Here is an 18,549-nt window from a genome sequence, read left to right as displayed (position 1 = left end):
TGACAATGTAAAAAAGGAAAAAAAAAGGGAAAGAAAAGAACTGCCAGCCCAAAGGTCCATATTCAGCATATATATCCTTCAATAATGATATCAAAATAAAACTTTCTCAAAGAAAAACTAAGGGAATTCACTGCAGCAGGCCTTCTCTAAAATACTAAAGGGCATCCTTCAACCTGAAATATTCCCTGAGGGAACTTGGAACTTCAGAATAAAGAAAGAGCAACAGAAATGATAAATATCTGGATAATTATAATAGACTACCTTCTCTTAGATTCTTTAAAATACATATAACTGGGCTTCCCTGGTGGTGAAGCAGTTAAGAATCTGCCTGTCAATGCAGGGGACACGGGTTCAAGCCCTGGTCTGGGAAGATCCCACATGCTGCGGAGCAACTAAGCCCATACACAACTACTGAGCCTGCGCTCTAGAGCCCACAAGCCACAACTACTGAAGGCTGTGAGCCTAGAGCCCATGCTCCGCAGCAAGAGAAGGCACAGCAATGAGAAGTCCGCACACCCCAACAAAGAGTAGCCCCCGCTCGCTGCAACTAAAGAAAGCACACGTGCAGCAACAAAGACCCAACACAGCCAAAAATAAATAAATAAATAATAATAATAATAAAATAAAATACATATAACTACCTGAGGCAAGAATGTACATTGTCTGGTGGGGTTGTCAATACATGTGGATGTAATATACATGCCAATTATGGCATAAAGAGGGATATTGACCCCTAGGGCAAGTGCTTAAAAGAAAACAAAACTACAAAGCGATATAGCTCAAAATCAGTGGATACATTTAAACAGATTACTAAAAGATATGCAAACAATCGAAAAGAAGGCAGGAAAGGTGGAATAGAGAAACAAACACCACATCCACAAACCAAGCAAATAATAAAATAATACACCTAAAACCAACCATATCAATGATTGCATTATATGTAAATGGCCTAAACACACAAAGTTAAAAGACAGAGACTGTCAGATTGGACTTTTTAAAATGCTATATGCTGCTATATTAATGTTAGCGGAACTTAAATAGTCACAATAATATATGCACAATAAAAATGGAATTTTATCTGTGAACCAGGTGGGTCACTATAAACTACATTCTGCCTAGTTGTACAATATTTTTTGTTTGTTTAAATATCCTCCTTTTTTAAGGTTTGGCTGAGGCAGCTCTGCTCTATAGCAAACATGTCCAGGCCCATGTAAGCCAGTCCAACGGCCCCAGGTTAACCACTCAACAGCCATTTGTCCTCTTCCTTGTTAACAGAGCTCTGATTTTGTTCAGCCTCCAGAGGAAAAAAATCACTTGTCTGAATGAATTGTAAAAATTTTACTTCTTTTTGCCAGTTAATGACCTACTGGTGCACGTGTGACAGTTTTGGCCACATCACATAAGAAGTTTGTAGGGGGCATCTAGGAAATATATTTTCCTTCTGAGAGGAGAGAGTAGGAGAAGAAAAAAATCCCCCTTTTTGGTGGGTTTTTTCCCTTGCTTTAATTTTTGAATTCTGTTACATGAGAATGAGATACTTAGAGCTGTGGTAACCAATGGCACCAGGAAAAGTGCTGAGTGTGGCAGAAGAGAAAAATAAAGGGAGTCTGGGAATCATCCCTAAGAGTGCCTACTACTGGGCTTCTTATTAAGTAAACAAGAAATATTCTTATCGTTTAAGCCCCTGTTGGTCATGCATTCTGCTACCTATGGTCAGAATAACATTAACTGATAAATGAGCAGATAGTCTGGTCGTTCTCAGCACCGAACGCCATCTGGGCAATTCTGCCTTCTGGGCACTATTAGGGCCATTGTCCTACCCCCTTTCCCAGCCACTTCATTTGGATGGAGAAGAACATCTGCCTCTAGAGGATTCATTTCAGAACCAATAATACTGCACAGGTTGGGACTCATAGATTCAATCAGCCAACAAACTCTTACCAAGTACTTCAGCTAATTGTGTGCTAAACTCTGAGTTCAGTACTAGAGGGACAACAATAATGAGAAAAAGTTCTGTGTTTCAAGTGGGGGAGAGGACTATATGCAAATAAGTATACATGGTCAGGTTGTGACATAAAGAACAGTGGCAGAGTAAGAGCATATTGGGGGCTAGTCTAGATAAAGTGAAAAACAGAATAGCAGCTATTTCGGAAATTTATGCAGAGCGAGATTTCTGGCCTTTTCCACTTTCTTTAGGGAGTGGTAAGAAAAAGTTGGACTTGAAAAGCCTTATTAAATTTCCACGTTAATACTCTAAACTCAGAGCAGAAAAGCAACCTTTTGTTTGGAATTATTTTAAAAAATAAAAGAAACAACTACCTCAGGAAAGATTTTTAAATCTCGATATGACATTGATCAATCCGTGATAGCTCACAACCTTGGTATTTTTATAAGGGAAGAATTTATAAGGGTTAGAATACGATGGCTAGATAGTGGCAGCGATGTTAGATGATAAAAACAAAAAATTAGAATAGAAAAGGAATGAAGGATTAAAGAAGAAAATGAAACCGAGGACAGGCGACAGGAGCTGTGGGCATGGAGAACAAGGCAACTGGAAATTTTCGTGGACTGTGACACCGAGGTCAGGAACTCCTTTTGGGTGGGGAAGAAACTTGGGTGGCAGATGTTGTTTAGAAACGAGACTGATGACCTTATTTAGAGCAGGAAGAATGACCATTCCAGCCATTCTCAGTTTAAAGAGGTTGCAAGACGAGCGGGCAGCAGAACTCCTTAGGGTTGTTCCAGGTTGAGAACCACAGCCTTCATTCTTCCCTTCTACAGCTCTTTCTTAGGCTGCGAACTCTGAAACCCGAGAGAGGCGGGGCTCAGGAACCTGGATGTTAGTACATGCCAAGTTGTCCATTAAAGTTCCGAGGCGGTCGGCCCCCAAATCTCACAAGGAAATACTGCTAAATTCCTTTTTCCAGGGTATCTACTTCCTCTCGAGTATTGCAGATGTAATCATAAACACAAGCTGGTCGCAGCCACAACCTCACATTCTAGTGTGAAGCCCCCTGACTCCCGCAAACAATTCCCAAGCTGCTAGAAACCCCGCCTCCGTTTGTAACCATAGGAACGGCTGGCACGCCGCGAGCCTGAGATTCCCGGTTCCGCCCCCTCCCTAACCAATATTGTTCCCCACTATCTGTCCACATGGGCGCACCGCCTCACTATTGGTCAGTGCCCCAGGACTGTGCCTTGCCCCAGCCAATAAACGGACTGTACACGTGTACACCCGCGAACTCTGATTGGTCACCACTCCCTGATCACGCACTACCTTCCTGCGCCAGCCCGTGCGCGGCGGCGCCAATGAAATGACTCAGTAGCCATTTATAACCAATCAGCACGCCGCGCGGCTCACAGCCAGCCTATGGGCGCGCGCCGGGGGTGGGTTGTTCCGGCCCTTTTCCATTCCCACCTGGGTTTGTTAAAGCGACAGGCCCTAGGGCGCACCGGGGCTCCACCGGGCACCGCAAAGCGGCCGCGCGGGCCCTCGGCGTGAGCTGGCGCCCGTGACAGCGGCGCCGCTCTGCTTGCGACGCCGGCTCCGGGCCGCTGCCGACGTCCTTGGTGCGGCCGCGTCGGCCGGTAGGATGGGCGGTGAGGCGGGGTCCGCGGCGGTGGTGGGCTCCGAGGGCCGCGTGAAGAGTCTAGGTCTGGTGTTCGAGGACGAGCGCAAGGGCTGCTACTCGAGCGGCGATACGGTGGCAGGGCATGTGTTGCTGGAGGCTGCAGAGCCGGTGACCCTCCGGGCGCTGCGCCTGGAGGCCCAGGGTCGCGCCACCGCCGCCTGGGGCCCGAGCGCCGGCGCCACTGCCCCGGCAGCCGCCTCGGAGGTGGAGTACTTGAACGTGCGCCTGAGCCTGCGCGAGCCCCCGGCCGGTGAGCGCGGGCCACGGCCCGGAGAGGGGCTGGCGGGACTGGGAGAGGGCAAGCCGGCGGATGCCCACCGGCTGGGTGGGCGGGGGGGTCCGCCCACGGGGTAGCCGGCTTCAGTTTGGTCGCCTTGACGGGCGGGCAACAATGCCTGCGCCCCCCATCTCACAGCACCGGGGAGATGGTGCTCACTTCTGCTGGCGCCCCGCCCCTGGCTCGCTGGGGTCTGACTGCCGCCACGGTCCCAGGACCATCTAGGACAGCTCTGGGAGTGAGCCGTTGCCATGGGAACCTGTGATGGGCAGTCAGGAATCGAGGATCTGGGGATTTAGGTTCCTTCTCTTGTGGTCTGAGGAGTGGAGGGCGGAACCAGAGTTTACGAGGTTCCATTCTCGGGTGCCCAGTTTATGGGGGCCCCATCTCCCCCGCCCCGTCTCTAGATGCTAGTTCTTGGTTCGTGATGAGTTAGCAAAACCTCAGTCTTAGGAAGAGGGAAGTAGTTCCTGAGCGTTACGAGTTCAAAGGAAGTGCTTTTTGACTTGATCATCATACTTGGTTTCTCTCCTTTGGGGAGTGGGGTAACTTAAGAGTTCTACGTCTGTCTTACTTTCTTTGTATTTATTTTTCGCTTCTTTTTGTTTCCTTTGCATTCTCTTCCTCCCTCCCCTGGCCCACCCCCATAGACCTTTAGTGACAGTGGGATCTGGGCACTGTAAGAGTTTCTGGAAGATTGATGACCCTTCTTGTGAAGTCCAGTTAATAGTGTAGGCTTTTACACTATTAAAAGTGCCCATGTGGAAACTCACTACATGGGTATTCTATCAATATTAGGTGCAAAAAAATACTAGGAACGGTGAGTCTTAGTCTTCTTTCAGTTGGTAGGAGCTACTTTAAACTATTTTACTTTTCTGCCTCATCAGCTTCAGCATTTATCTGTAAAATAAATAATGGTATAGACTCTCGGCCCTTGAAGAATAAAATACGGTGTATCAGTGTTTAACCCTTGCTATGTATTATACAAAAATCAGTAGTAAGTGCAGTTTTTCCATGTCCTGCTGTGGAGAAGTAGACTATTCACAGTTAAATCCTCAAGGTATGTGAGAATCGAGTAATCCCAAAAACTGTGGTGAGGAGAACATGTATGAACCAAAGCCCTCTTTTGGATTAACAAGTATAGTATGTTAGGTGACAGTTCTTAGCTGCCTTATGCCCTTTCATCAATATGGTTTCCAGAATCAACCTATACATGCCTACCCCAAGGTAACAGACAACACAGATTTTCAAGATGGCTGACTGGAGTCAAGGGCAATGGAAAAGGGAAGTAAATTGTTTTTTTGTCCAGGACTTTGGATTCTGTATTTCTGTGCCCATAACTACTCAGTAAATAGATGTAAGATAAATAGCAGTTGGACCTGGGATTCGAAGTAAAAAAACCGCTTTGGTAAAATCTGGGCTATCGAATAGTGTTTGATTCACAAGTCAGGTTTCGTCTTGTCATTCTAATGGAATAGAATGGCTAACCCTAGACAACCTGAAAATCTTAGCTTGTTTTAGAATGTACCAAAACAAACCTTTGCAAAAAGTAAAATCATAGTCTGTTTTAGTTGATTTCATTGAGAAAAAGAATCATTCCTAATATCTGTAGCTTGGAAGAGGCTAGCAACTTTACATAGTTGTGGACTCTTAGGTTCATCTAATTCCAAAACCTAGCTGAATTTCAGCCACCTGAAGAGATTTTTAGAAATCCAGATATTCAGGAAGTATGGCTGTGGGATCTATTTTCAAAAAATCTACTGGATAATTTTTCAGCATTGTTAATCTAACTACTTGCTTTCATGGTGATTGATTTTCTTCATATTTTTATTCAATAATTATGGTAGAAAGACAAGACACATCAGAGAGTTGGTTTCACTTCTTGGTCGCACACCAGGAGTATGACCTTGTGCGTGTTCCTCATCCTTCCTGAGCCCCAGTCTGCCTCTGTGATGGTCTTCTAGCTCCCACGCTCACCAGTGCTCTGAATTACGAGTTTGGGCTGAAGGACCATTAGCGAATGAAACATCTTGTGACATTGTAGTTCTCATTGCGTAAGACAAAGGTAATAAACTATGAGCAGAAGCAGAAATGGGCACATGATTCAGCTTGTGGACCTACTTAATTAAAAATTAATAAATAAGAGAAAGCAAGCAAGCAAAGATTTGTTTCCAAATACTATAACCCAGGTTTATCAACTTTCTCAAAAATTTTTCCTGTTTATGTTTTGAGGTAGTTGAAAGTCTCATTTTAAATGTTCTAGTTCCTATGTTGATTTGTTTTTTCTCTGAAGAGGGAACTTCATCTCTCTCTCAACCTCTTCCAATGTCCTGTGCAACTCTGTTCTTCACACTTGCCTGTCATGCTCTGCCTCATTCCCTTCCCTTCATCTAAACCCCTTCTCACTTGTTTCCATGCCAACTCTTACTTCAACAGCAGAAGTGGTCCTCAAGATGCCCCCGCCACTGCCATGGACTCCAGCATGCTAGGGTCATTACTTGTGTACAAGTGTCTATAGCCTCCTTTCCTCCCAAGGTCTATTTGGGGATTGAAGTTATTTAGGTTTGTATCCATTTCGTATCAGCTTTGTGCTTGACATTTAAGCACTGTAAATTTTGGACATAAATGAAATCCACATTTTTAAACATTTCAAGTACTTTGTCATATTCAGTAATCTAATGATTACAAATTAGAACTTTAGCCCAGCTCTAAGGAGTGTTGGGATTCCTTGAGCCTAGTACCTGATAGCTATAAAATGGAGAGGCTTCCCTGATTCCAGTGCTGTAGCACTGCTGGGACTTATAGGGCGGCTCTGGACACACCTGAGCTCTGGGACTCTGTCACTGTCATTTAACATGGTCTCATGTCCCTTTGACTTATTCACTTAGCTTCCAAGTCACCCCCCTTTTGAGTATTTCTATTTGAATGATCTTAAGTGGAAAATACTTGTAAGGTTTTTTTTTTTCTAATATATTACACATTGAAAATTGGAGATAGATTCAGGAAACTTAATGGGCCAGTAATGCATTCCTGTTTCCTAAAAGTATAAGGTTGAAATGTTAACTGAGTTGATGATGGTCTTAGAACTCTAGTATTTAAATGAAAAATTATCCCATTTCACTCGTGATTTCTGGCCTTTAAATTTTTTTTAATGAATGGTTACAGTAGAAATCTCCATTTCATATCTACTGACCAGGCATATCTCAGAGAAAGTTCTCAGTCTGTTCTGCACTTTCTTCATATTAATCATCCCACCCTTGATGAGGGAATTTAGTTCTAAACTTGAATCTATGCACATAAAATGAAGGGAACATTTGTAAGTATCTCTGGGGAGCCACCCAACCAACACTGATAGCCCTGGAGTTGGCTTCAGATCTGAACGATACAGTCTCTGCACTCATCAGGGCTCCAGCACTGCCTCTGGCTTTGCTAGGTCCATCCACACGCTGCCTACTGGCCTTCTCACAGTCAAGGATAAGCCTCTGCGTGAAATGAAATGGTGCTGGCTGACCCCAGAGCAGGAGGAAGGAGTCGTGGCCATGCTTGGCCAGGCCCACTCCATATCCCAAGTTAAACAACATCCCCTATTAATCAGTAATGACTCCTGCCTAATAATTTGTTCTGTTGGTTTGGCTATTTAGTATTCAGTATTCATAATATTCCAAGTAAATTTTTCCTCTCCTTTTCCATCTCTGCCCAAAAAATATTTAGTCTGATTTTTGTGGTATACCCAAAATAAATAGATCTATTTTTTTCTAGATTAATTTTAGGTCCAGTTTAATATTGGTACCTCATGTTAATATAATAATATACTAACATTAGTATACTCATGCTAGTATACAAGTGGGGGAAATAAATGTTTATGTATATGTAGGTATGTATGTGTATATGGTTGTATACACATATATATGTATATGGGAGCTCTGGCATTTTATGGTAATTACTTGTGTAATTGGTCTATTTGCAGATAGAAGATACATATGTATATACATATATATGTGGTTTGAAATTGATTAAACTTGGTAAAAGTTGATTCAAAATTTAATTCTCTAAATCTCAGTTTAATGTACTTTTTGATGTATATTCAGTGTTATATATAGCTAGGAAAACCTTTTAAAAAAAACTATGATTTACATTGTGTAAATTCTTGATGTAATATGAACCTTAGTAAAAATAAAATGTATTCTCTTTTTTAGGTGAAGGCATCCTCTTACTACAGCCTGGAAAACATGAATTTCCATTTAGCTTCCAACTTCCATCTGAGTAAGTGAAACTGTGTAACTGAGGATTTCCTTTCCCTGCAACCTGTCTATCCAGTTGTATGGGCACCAAGTACCTTCTGACATTCAGGTGTGCATGTTTATCCTGAATAACCACTGAGTAGACCTAACCCCGCTCACCTTTTTTAAAAAAAAAAAACAAAACAAAACACCCAACACTTTAAGGGCTTTTCCCAGTTTCGTTAAACTGAAAAACAAAGTTAAAAAGTCATCTCTTTGGTTGATTTCAGACCTTTGGTAACCTCATTCTCCGGGAAATATGGAAGTATTCGCTACTGTGTGAGAGCAGTTTTGGAACGACCCCAGGCACCTGATCAGAGCATTAAGCGGGAACTCCAGGTCATCAGTCACATCGATGTCAACACACCAGCATTACTAGTAAGTTCTTCCTCCTTCTCTTCTTCCTTCCCCTTTTCCTCCTTCCCTTCCATCCTCCTTCCTTTCAACTGTGGTCTCTACATTTAGCAAGTCTGGTGGCAGCCTGTCCTGTCACTTTCTGATACAATCTTATAACCCATAGGCATTCACTATAAATATGTGATTCTAAGTTGGGCAAATTACAAATTGTGTGTGTTAGTACTATTGATTGTGTCCCTGTTGTTCAGGGCTTCTTTTGCCAGAAAGTTACATGGGCTTAAAATGCATTAATAAGGCTTAATAATAATAATGCACACACACAGAGTAGTTACTTTTCCCAGAGCAGCCACATTCACAGGGCTGTGGTATTCTAAACTCTTCGCTAATAGCAGGTTGAGGAACAGTAATTATGGAAGAGTATTAATCACTCCCAGCCTGTTATTGAAGCTCAGGCCATTATGCTGTGTCTCCTTGCATTTTGCATGTCATTTTCTAACATTAAGTAAGTGCATGCAGCTGCTCTGGAGACCCTTTCACTTATCATTTCCTTATGACAGATTTGGCCACATTAAAGCATTGAACTTCTAATAATCACCAGAAATACTGTAGGCTGGTAAGAAAGATTAGGCTATAAGTAACAACAGAATAGGCAAGATGGGAGTTAATGAGCTAGATTCTTTTATCTAAACCCATATTATCAAAATAATATAAAATTATACCTTGTACTTTCATGATAGCTACTAGGACCTAATGGTTCTTCATTTAAATATGAATGAATGATTTTTTACTTCATAATTTAAACTTTCCATCATGATACTGATGTTACAGAGATATATTTTTAATATTGGAGGTTTCTCTTTCTACCCAGTGTTTTTAAAGATCAGGAAAAGAAACAGGAGTTAAAAGTTGTTTAACTCTACTTCCACACGAAAGTGAAATAGAATTTACTCTGATGTTCACCTTTAGATTATAAAAATGTAACAGATATGGCCTAGTTGCATGGTCCCTTGTGGCCAAAATCGTACAATAGCCAGACCCAGCTGACCCAGCTTATAACTATGACTTATCACCTGCTCAGCACCTATTTTGAAAATTAATGATGCTGATAACTGCTTTGTGTTTCTAAAAACTACTTGGAATTGGGTGGTTAACTAATTCTAAACTATTTATGGGGCCATTGTGGCAAATAATTTAAAGATTTTTTATTTTTTGGCAAAAAGAGATACTATTTGTCCTTTACTATCCTTTTATAATTGAAAAAAATATTGCAGCTTTGGGTTTTACAGTGAACTTTTGGTTTGTGCGTCTTGTAAACTGAGCATTTTAAACAGTATTTTATAATACTGTTTTATAAACAGTATTATATAAGCATCTTGTATCGCTTATCTTGCTACTGTAGAATAGAAAGTGGGGTGGTGAGTTCAATAACCCTTTAGATCCATTACACTAGGTGTGTTATTGCACTACCGTTACACAAAACCCAAAAATCATTCTAAGTTAAGGACACTTGAAATTTCTGCCTAATCATTTTGAAGTAAGGAAAAAAGGCTGTTTCCTTATTCCACATTTTAAATGCCAAGACAAAAAGAACATTCTGATTATTGGTTTTTATACCATTTCTCCTTTTCCTGATCTACACATAAAGTCTTTAAAAAAAAAAAGTAGTTCTGTCATATTAATAGGTACTACTACAGTTTTTTGGGTTTTGTTTTTGTTTTGTGTTTTTTTGCGGTACACGGGCCTCTCACTGTTGTGGCCTCTCCCGTTGTGGAGCACAGGCTCCAGACGCGCAGGCTCAGCAGCCATGGCTCACGGGCCCAGCTGCTCCACGGCATGTGGGATCTTCCCGGACCGGGGCATGAACCTGTGTCCCCTGCATCGGCGGGTGGACTCTCAACCACTGCCCCACCAGGGAAGCCCTCTACTGCAGTTTTTTTTGTTTTTTGTTTTTTTTGTTTTTTTTGGTTTTGCGGTAAGTGGGCCTCTCACTGTTGTGGCCTCTCCCACTGCGGAGCACAGGCTCCGGACGCGCAGGCTCAGCGGCCATGGCTAACGGGCCCAGCCACTCCATGGCATGTGGGATCCTCCCGGACCGGGGCACGAACCCATGTCCCCTGCATTGGCAGGCGGACTCCCAACTACTGCGCCACCAGGGAAGCCCTCTACTGCAGTTTTTGATTGCTTTTTTAAAGGATGGTATATCACTTCCCAGAAACACAATGAAAACATAGGATAAAATAGAATGATGTAACCCTAATTTGAATCTGAAAATTCACCTTAGTTTTCCTGAAAAGGGAATGATTTTTAATGCTTTGTCTTTAACTATTGTACCTAGTTTGTCACAGGAAGATAAGAAAGGTTGATTTGTTGTTTTTTGGAAGACATTGCTGTACAACTGTTTAATAAAAAATGACATAACTTTAAGTTCTGTGAGTTTTCTAGACCAGTTTAATTATTTTTATTATTTGAACTTTTCAAGACCCCTGTATTGAAAACGCAAGAGAAAATGGTTGGCTGTTGGTTTTTCACTTCTGGTCCAGTCTCACTGAGTGCCAAAATTGAAAGAAAGGGATACTGTAATGGTAAGCAAACTGTTTAAAAATCCAAATGCAAGATTCATTCATTTTATTAGCTAATTGTAAGTGATTTTTAATAGTGTTTTGTAATTTACCAAGTATATAGTATTTTAAAACATGAATAATACAGTTGTCTGGTTCTGGTATAAATAATTGATATTTAAATATTTGTAAATAGATGAGCGGATCCCAATAATCCTGGTATTTCTGACTTTAGTCCTGGTACTTTCATAGCAAAGACTAAAACCAGTAGAGTGGGAAAATGCCAGCATTTTATTTTAATGTTGCAAAAAAATGTTCCAAGCAGTGTTGCTCAGAAGAGAGCTGTTGTCATATGAAAATACTGTTAGGCATTCTGACTCCATGCTGGAAATTCAAATATATGGGAGGGGCTAGAATGTAGAGCATTGACACTCTTAACAGTCAGATTGATATCAGAACAACAATCTGTGAAGGGCCCAATTCCATCCAGTGGATTTGGCCCCCACTCCAGGGTTCTGGCTTCTTGGAAATGAATATGGAATAGAATAGTATGATGGTGGGTGTATAATGTGGGTGTAAAACTTGGCTACTCCATCCATTGCTTTATTTGTGTTTATCAGTTCCTAAAATGGGAAGACTTTGTTCTTCTGTTGGGAAGATTTTAATTTGTTAGGCACTAATGAGTATGTTAGTGATCTTCTGTACTTAACGTAGTACTGAATCATTTATTTGTATGTCTTCTCTTAACTTTTATAGATACTGGTCATTTACAGATCTTTAGAATTGGTAGCCTAATATTGCTACATTAGAAAAGTGAATCATGTGATAGTTAGAAAACAGTATCTACCACAAACTGCCATAAATTTTCACTTCTCTGACTCAGATTTGCAATGTAAGTTTTCCGTGAGGCTTCTCAACTTGTTAAAGCAGCGTTGCCACATTTCAGCTTTCATCAGTAACAGCTTTGTTCCACTGTGGAGAGAATTTCCTCTAGGGTCTCTGAAGGTGTTTCTGTTTTCTTTTTAGGAGAAGCTATTCCAATCTATGCAGAAATAGAGAATTGTTCCTCTCGTCTGATTGTTCCCAAAGCTGCCATTTTCCAGACGCAGACTTACCTGGCCAGTGGGAAAACGAAGACCGTGCGGCTCATGGTGGCCCACGTGCGCGGGAACCACATCGCCTCCGGGAGCACCGACACCTGGAACGGGAAGACCCTCAAGATCCCGCCTGTGACGCCGTCCATCCTGGACTGCTGCATCATCCGAGTGGACTACTCCTTAGCTGTGAGCATGGCGCTTGGTGAAATTAAAGACGTAGCATGGAGCCATACCTGGTGCCATGTTACCGAGAAGATGTACCTTTAATACCCAGGAAAATGTCATTTTATGTCAGCATTACAACAAATTGTGGAATATGTGAAGATTGGCCTTTGTTTTTTAATCAAAAACTATCCCCCTGAGGTATTTAATTAAATAACATGGAAGAATGAAGGTGCAGTAGGGCTGCTATATTGAAGACATAAGTAACTTTCTATGGTTCTGTGTAAGCTGTGCTCACTTACAATGAAGTGTATTAAGGCCACACGTCCCCATCACAGAGCGTTCACTGTATTTCGTGGGCTCTTCATTTAGTTCTTCATTTTATTCGTCAGGACAATTTACAGTTGTGTTGGGGGTGGTAGCAGACAACAAAAGCATTTTTTCTATGAAAAAATAATTGGGTTATTTACTATGAGGTTTAACTTATATTTGTGCCTTTCTCTCTCTCTCTCTCTTTGTTGTTGTTTTGTTTTTTGGCATATTAGGTGTATATTCACATTCCCGGTGCTAAAAAATTGATGCTTGAGCTGCCCGTAGTGATTGGCACGGTTCCATACAATGGTTTTGGCAGCAGAAACTCCAGCATTGCCAGCCAGTTTTTTATGGATATGAGCTGGTTGACGCTGACTCTGCCAGAACAGCCTGAAGGTAAAATGTTCTGAGGTTCTTTCAGAATGCAGTTTTACACATAGAGTACTTAAGAACAGGAAGTATGAGATAGGAAATGCTCAAATGATAATTACTGCTGCCACTACAACTCTTACTACTCTTTTTATTACTAAAAATCATCAAACATTATTCCCAGAGGGGACTTTGAGAGTTTAGCTTATCCAAGACAGAAAGCTCCTAATGGCAGATCCAGAAATACAATCTACATCTCCTGATTCCTATTTATAATAGTAGAAGAATGGAAAATAATCAGAGTAAGAGTATAGTGTGTTATGTTGGTGTTTTCCGTAGCCACATTTCAATGATTTTTTTTAACCTAGACTAAAACACACACGTCTCAAAGAGAATATAAATCAGTGTTAATAGTACTTTAATAAAAGCAGAATCTACTGAATATTTTTTTGTTGTAATGGGCACAAAAACTTCCTGCTTAGAGGAAAAAATACCAATGTTTTATCTTCAAATTAAGCTAAGTTTCTTGTTCCTGTAGGAGTGTTTTTGAAGAAGAGAGTTTCTGTTTCTGAAGAAGAGAGTAATGTAATTAGTTTTTGCGTGGATTTCTTAGAGCCAACTCCTTTTTTGTTTCAGCACCACCAAATTACGCAGACGTGGTGTCGGAGGAAGAATTCTCTAGACACGTTCCTCCTTACCCTCAACCCCCTAACTGTGAGGGGGAGTCGTGCTGTCCTATGTTTGCCTGCATTCAGGAATTCAGATTTCAGCCTCCGCCTCTTTATTCAGAGGTAAAGCAAAAGAAAATTAGACTTGTGTTGTGCTGTTTGTAAATAATCCTCTGTGTCTGTTTTTGACTCTCAATTAGTAGAGGATACATACAAAAAAATTTTTACGATGGTGATAGATTATCACTGATCCACTTACCACATTTTGTGGTGTTTTCTTGGTACTCTGTAGCATACATGTAGAGTACCATGGATTGCCTTTAAGGCCATGGAATACAGAGAACTTAAGTGGCCTACTGGGACTTCTTAATAACAGGCTTTAAGCAGTTTGGCTTATGACCATATAATTAGAAATAGATACTAGAATCACGTTAAAGAATGCTGCAGTAGTAATCTTGGTCTGCTCGTTTTTGCAGGTTGATCCACATCCTAGTGATGTAGAAGAGACCCAGCCTGTTTCCTTCATTCTCTGAACGTATTTCAGAAATCACTGTGTTCATCACCAAATTAGAATGTTGGTTCTTTCCCCCTGTCTTTTTGGGGAAGAGGGAGGGAAGATTAGCTTAAGAACATAAATAGACATCAAGACTGAAGGTGATAGAAATTAAAGAATGCATGTACTTTCCAGTGGGCCAACAGGATTGTTGCACAAGTTTGTGATGTGGTCTTGTATCCCTTTAGAACTATGGGACAAAGATGTGAAAAGTCACAGAATGTAATGGAAGTCCTGATGGTGATAGAGTAAGTGAAGAGTGCCTATGCTGACCCAAGAGAAAGGTGCCTGTAAACAGTGAAAACACTATGCGAGCATATCTTTACAAAGGTTTCTCAAAGTAGAACAGATGTATCCTCAGCTTTAAGGCAGTATGGACGCATTGGGAGGAGACTTGATTTTGGAGAACGTATCAGCACAAGGGTGTGCATGAACAGGAAAGGGGCCCACTCTAAATTAAACATGAAGCGAGACCCTCTGGTGTCAGGGTCTTCATGATTTCTAACCATATTCCATAGGACTGAAGTCCTTAAAAGAATCCTTTTCGGAGGTCGTGGTCTTATGAGGTTCTAATAAAGTAATACAGTTTTCACTCTTCTAATGGTAGTTTAAGAGGTAGTTTGTAAGTTGGCTATACAGCATTACGAAACCAAGAAAGAGTTCCTTCCTTGAAAGGCTTGTCAGTTGAAAGGGGAAAGGTGTACTTCAATATGAAAACACATTTTGTTGAAAGTTGCACTTTTTATCCCCTTTAAGTACTTCAGCAGAGTACGTTTGATTTTCCTCATATCTTATTTACCTAGGAGCATATTAGAAAAAGACAGGGTTAAAAAAAGAAAAAGAAGAAAAAAAAGCTTGCATCCTTAGGATGCCTTGATAACTGCACAGGGGGAAAAAAGGCCTTTTTTACCTACCTCTGGTGGGGTTATCAGAATCAGATATGTTTTAAAACTCCAGGCCGGTGAAGTCTTCCTTGGAGTTTCTGCTCATTTGCAGTAGCAATCTCATCTCTCCTATCCCTAAACCTGAAACTGGACCAAGGGCAAAATCTATAAGGTTAACATCAGTTGAACGTTAATATGTGTATACCAAAGGGTATTTCAAAATAAATGCAAAATCAAGGCAGAAATACCATTTTCCCTTTTTTTGAAAAGTCATATAAACTTAATTTCTGTTAAGAGACTTAAGTCTACTGATGGCAGTCACTGTGTTGTTCATTGTTATTCCAGTTCTTTAGTAATTCTGTTTAAACTGTGATTTTTTTTATTGTTTTGGTGCAATATTTTATTATCCTTTAACCTCAGGATATTCAGACCAACAAGATTGTGTTGCTGCTAAAAGACTGAGCAGTGTTTTTACTGTCCCTCTGTCCCCTCCTAGCCACAGTCACATGTTCACTTGTTTTTACTTTAATCTGTTGGTTTTGTGAGCTGAGAGCATTTCTGTACACTAAGTAGAAGGGAGGTAGGGGTTCCCATGATAGAGATTTTGGACCAGCCCAGTACTTTGGTTTTCTCCATGTCCTGAGGGTTAGATCTGGAAACCCTGGTGCTTCCCATGCAGAATACTGTACTTCATTCAGCTGAACGATTAGCTTTTCTTTCAGTCAGTATATTCCGTTAGAAAAGTTTTAAGGTTAAATTATGTATGTAAAAATTAGCTGGACATTTGATCAGGGATTTTTATACAAACATTAGGTAAATGTACGCTTTTCACCCTTGGGTATACCTCTCTTCTCTGTAATCACATAAGCATCTTAAACCGTTCTTTCATCTTTTAAGCCACTGAATGAAAATCACAATACAAACTGTTTTACTAATAATTGTGGTACTGAAATTGTCACAAATCTTTTTTCCCTGCTTTGGTTTTTTGGTGATCTTTTATTTTGCTTTGTTTTTGTGTGTTTGTTAGCTATGTGCTGTCTAAACAGTTTTATTTTTACTTTAAAAAAAGATCACCTTCAGCTATTTCTTGACCTCTGAGTTGCAGTTCACATGTTTTGTCAAGACATTTTCCATCTCCATGATACCAAAACAAAGTAAAAGAAACAAAACAAAATGGTATGGAGGAAGAGAAAGTTTAATTATCTATCTGGCTGCAAGTAGAAAAGCAGCTGCTTACTGGAATCCTTCAGTAGGATCGTTTTGTCACCTTTTTTAAAGAAATGAAGTGCACCTACCAAATTAAAACAAAGCTGATTTTTTAGCACTTACGAGAATAGCTAAAAGGTATGATTTGCCTTATTGAATTGATATTGGTATGTCTGACCTTAAGCAGTAGGTTGAAACTGCATACCTTTCTATAATCAAATTATTTGATGAAGGTAGAAGATTCTACATTGGAACAGAGAATACTTGGGAATGAAGGTAAAAATTTAGCTGCTATTTGCTTGTTTATTCTCCTCTTGCTTAGTTTGCAAAGAAACTGTGGCCTTAGAATTTTCTTTTTGATGCAAAAATTTTGAAATTGAGAAGGTGCATCTTCTGGCACACAAAATTCTTCCATGGGCAGAACTTTACTTTCATGTTTTTGTTTTGCACAATAAACTCAATAGGCAGGGGTTATGTTTTTGATAAGTTAACTATGAAAGCTTTTTATTTTTATTATAAAAATGTAACAATTTAACCCGGGGGGTGGGGTGGGGAGATTGTATTTTGTACTCTTGTCTGAACCCCATGGGTTCCTTTTGTTAATAAAATGATTACACTGATGCTGTGAGTTGCTAGTTTTGTTTTTGTTTTGTTTTTGTAAGACTATGACTTAAATTGTTACAGACTTAAGGGAAGTCAATACCGTGAGACAAAATGTTACTGCTGTTGAGATCCTTTTGTAAATGTGTGCTATATCATCAGACCAGGCACAGCCCTGGTGGATTCTGAGCCTGTTTTTATGATGGCCTCAGTTTCCCCAAAGGTAATCGGTTTTTAGCATTCTATGAAAAAGAGTAGTTGAATGATTAAGCTTAAGCTATATTGGTCATTGAGAGAACATTATCTCCATTTATTCTCAAATAATAATGACCACTTCTTTAAAGCTTTCTGAGTTTTCATGTTTGTTTGACCAGAACCTTTCCAGGATTGATTTAGTAGGTCTGGTGGGCAGTTAGTGGACTCATACCGCGAAACACCTGTACGTAAGCCTCCCCTTTCCACGCATATACTCAAATGGACAAAAGTCATATATTTTGTACAGGGAATATGTAACAATATGTCATCTCAGGGAAACTGCCTTGACCCTCTGTCCTGGAAGATTTTAAACCTTAGCTAAGTGGTAAAAACCCAGGTAATTTACTCTCCAGGTTTTTATAATGTGTGAGATGATGTTAAATAATTGTCTCTTCTGCATTCACATTTGCAATCAACATAAATCGAGATATTTGTCTCATGCAGTAAATATCGAAGCAAAATTTATAAGATTACCATTAAAGTTTCTGTAGTTTGTATTGCAAAGTTTCAGGACATGGCAGTCTGGGACATAGCCCTTATATTACAAATGGGGATACCAAAACCCAGAGGTGTAACCTGAAAATTTGGCCTACATTCTTTGTAAGATTCCTGCTCACTCTAAAATTTCCTGATTCTACAACTTTAATAGAAGTTATGGAAACAGGAATTGCTTTAAATTACACACCTTAAGACTTGGCAGACCTGAATACTACTAAGCATATACTAAATCAAGAGTCTTCAGCATTTATATCTAAAAGCCCTGCCTCCTAAAAGGATGCCAGTCATCGACTAAATTGCTTCATAAGTATGTTTGATTGGTAGCTAGAATCCTTTCTTCAGCAGAGGCATTTGTTTCTAACTTTATAATTTGAAATAATTATAGGATCACAAAAAAGTTGCATTAACAGTACAGAGAGATCCTGTGTACCCATCACCCAGTCTCCCCCAACCATAACTATAACACATTATCAATATCCGGAAATTGACACTGACACAGTAAGAATTAACTAGAGTTCAAGCCTTCCTTGGATTTCACCTGTTTCTGAATAAACTCATTGTTCTCTTGCATGTTTTCCTGTATAATTCTATGGCATTTTATTACATGTCTAGGTTCACATCACCACCACAATCAAGATAAAGAACTGTTCCATCACCACAAAGAAACTCCCTTGGGCTACCCCTAGGCAATCACACCCTCCCCTTCCCTAACCCCTGCCTGAACTGTTCTCTATCTCTGTAATCTTCTCATTTTGAGAATGCTTAGATAAATGGGATCATTAGGTATGTACCTTTTGCAATTGCCTTTTTCACACTGCATAACACCATTAAGATCCATGCA

General features: G+C 40.3%; 1 protein-coding gene across 4 annotated transcripts; it reads left to right on the top strand.

Annotated features, from left to right (window-relative positions):
* The first annotated feature begins 3,441 nt into the window (after positions 1 to 3,441).
* Positions 3,442 to 16,975, top strand: ARRDC4 (arrestin domain containing 4). Of its 4 annotated transcripts, none has more exons than XM_067695498.1 (8): positions 3,442 to 3,882; positions 8,106 to 8,172; positions 8,420 to 8,567; positions 11,026 to 11,128; positions 12,131 to 12,387; positions 12,909 to 13,071; positions 13,681 to 13,835; positions 14,189 to 16,975. In XM_067695498.1, exons 1-8 carry the CDS (start codon positions 3,594 to 3,596, stop codon positions 14,243 to 14,245), a joined length of 1,239 nt encoding a protein of 412 aa, XP_067551599.1. In that variant the 5' UTR covers positions 3,442 to 3,593; the 3' UTR covers positions 14,246 to 16,975. The 4 variants fall into 4 exon arrangements, with proteins under 4 accessions (XP_067551599.1, XP_067551609.1, XP_067551625.1 ...); XM_067695508.1 differs by having other exon boundaries at positions 3,447 to 3,600; XM_067695524.1 differs by lacking the exon at positions 3,442 to 3,882 and adding an exon at positions 4,039 to 5,974.
* The last annotated feature ends 1,574 nt before the right edge of the window (positions 16,976 to 18,549 follow it).

Source organism: Pseudorca crassidens, chromosome 1, assembly GCF_039906515.1.
Source record: "Pseudorca crassidens isolate mPseCra1 chromosome 1, mPseCra1.hap1, whole genome shotgun sequence".
NCBI lineage: Eukaryota > Metazoa > Chordata > Mammalia > Artiodactyla > Delphinidae > Pseudorca > Pseudorca crassidens.
The sequence above is the reverse complement of the archived record's forward strand: the minus strand, read 5'-3'. Positions and strand labels throughout refer to the sequence as shown.

Coding starts and splice junctions, on each gene's coding strand:
- ARRDC4 (XM_067695498.1), top strand. CDS start 3,594: ATGGGCGGTGAGGCGGGGTCCGCGGCGGTGGTGGGCTCCGAGGGCCGC. Junction 8,173..8,419: donor AGCTTCCAACTTCCATCTGA/GTAAGTGAAACT, acceptor GGTTGATTTCAG/ACCTTTGGTAACCTCATTCT. Junction 13,836..14,188: donor CTCCGCCTCTTTATTCAGAG/GTAAAGCAAAAG, acceptor TCGTTTTTGCAG/GTTGATCCACATCCTAGTGA.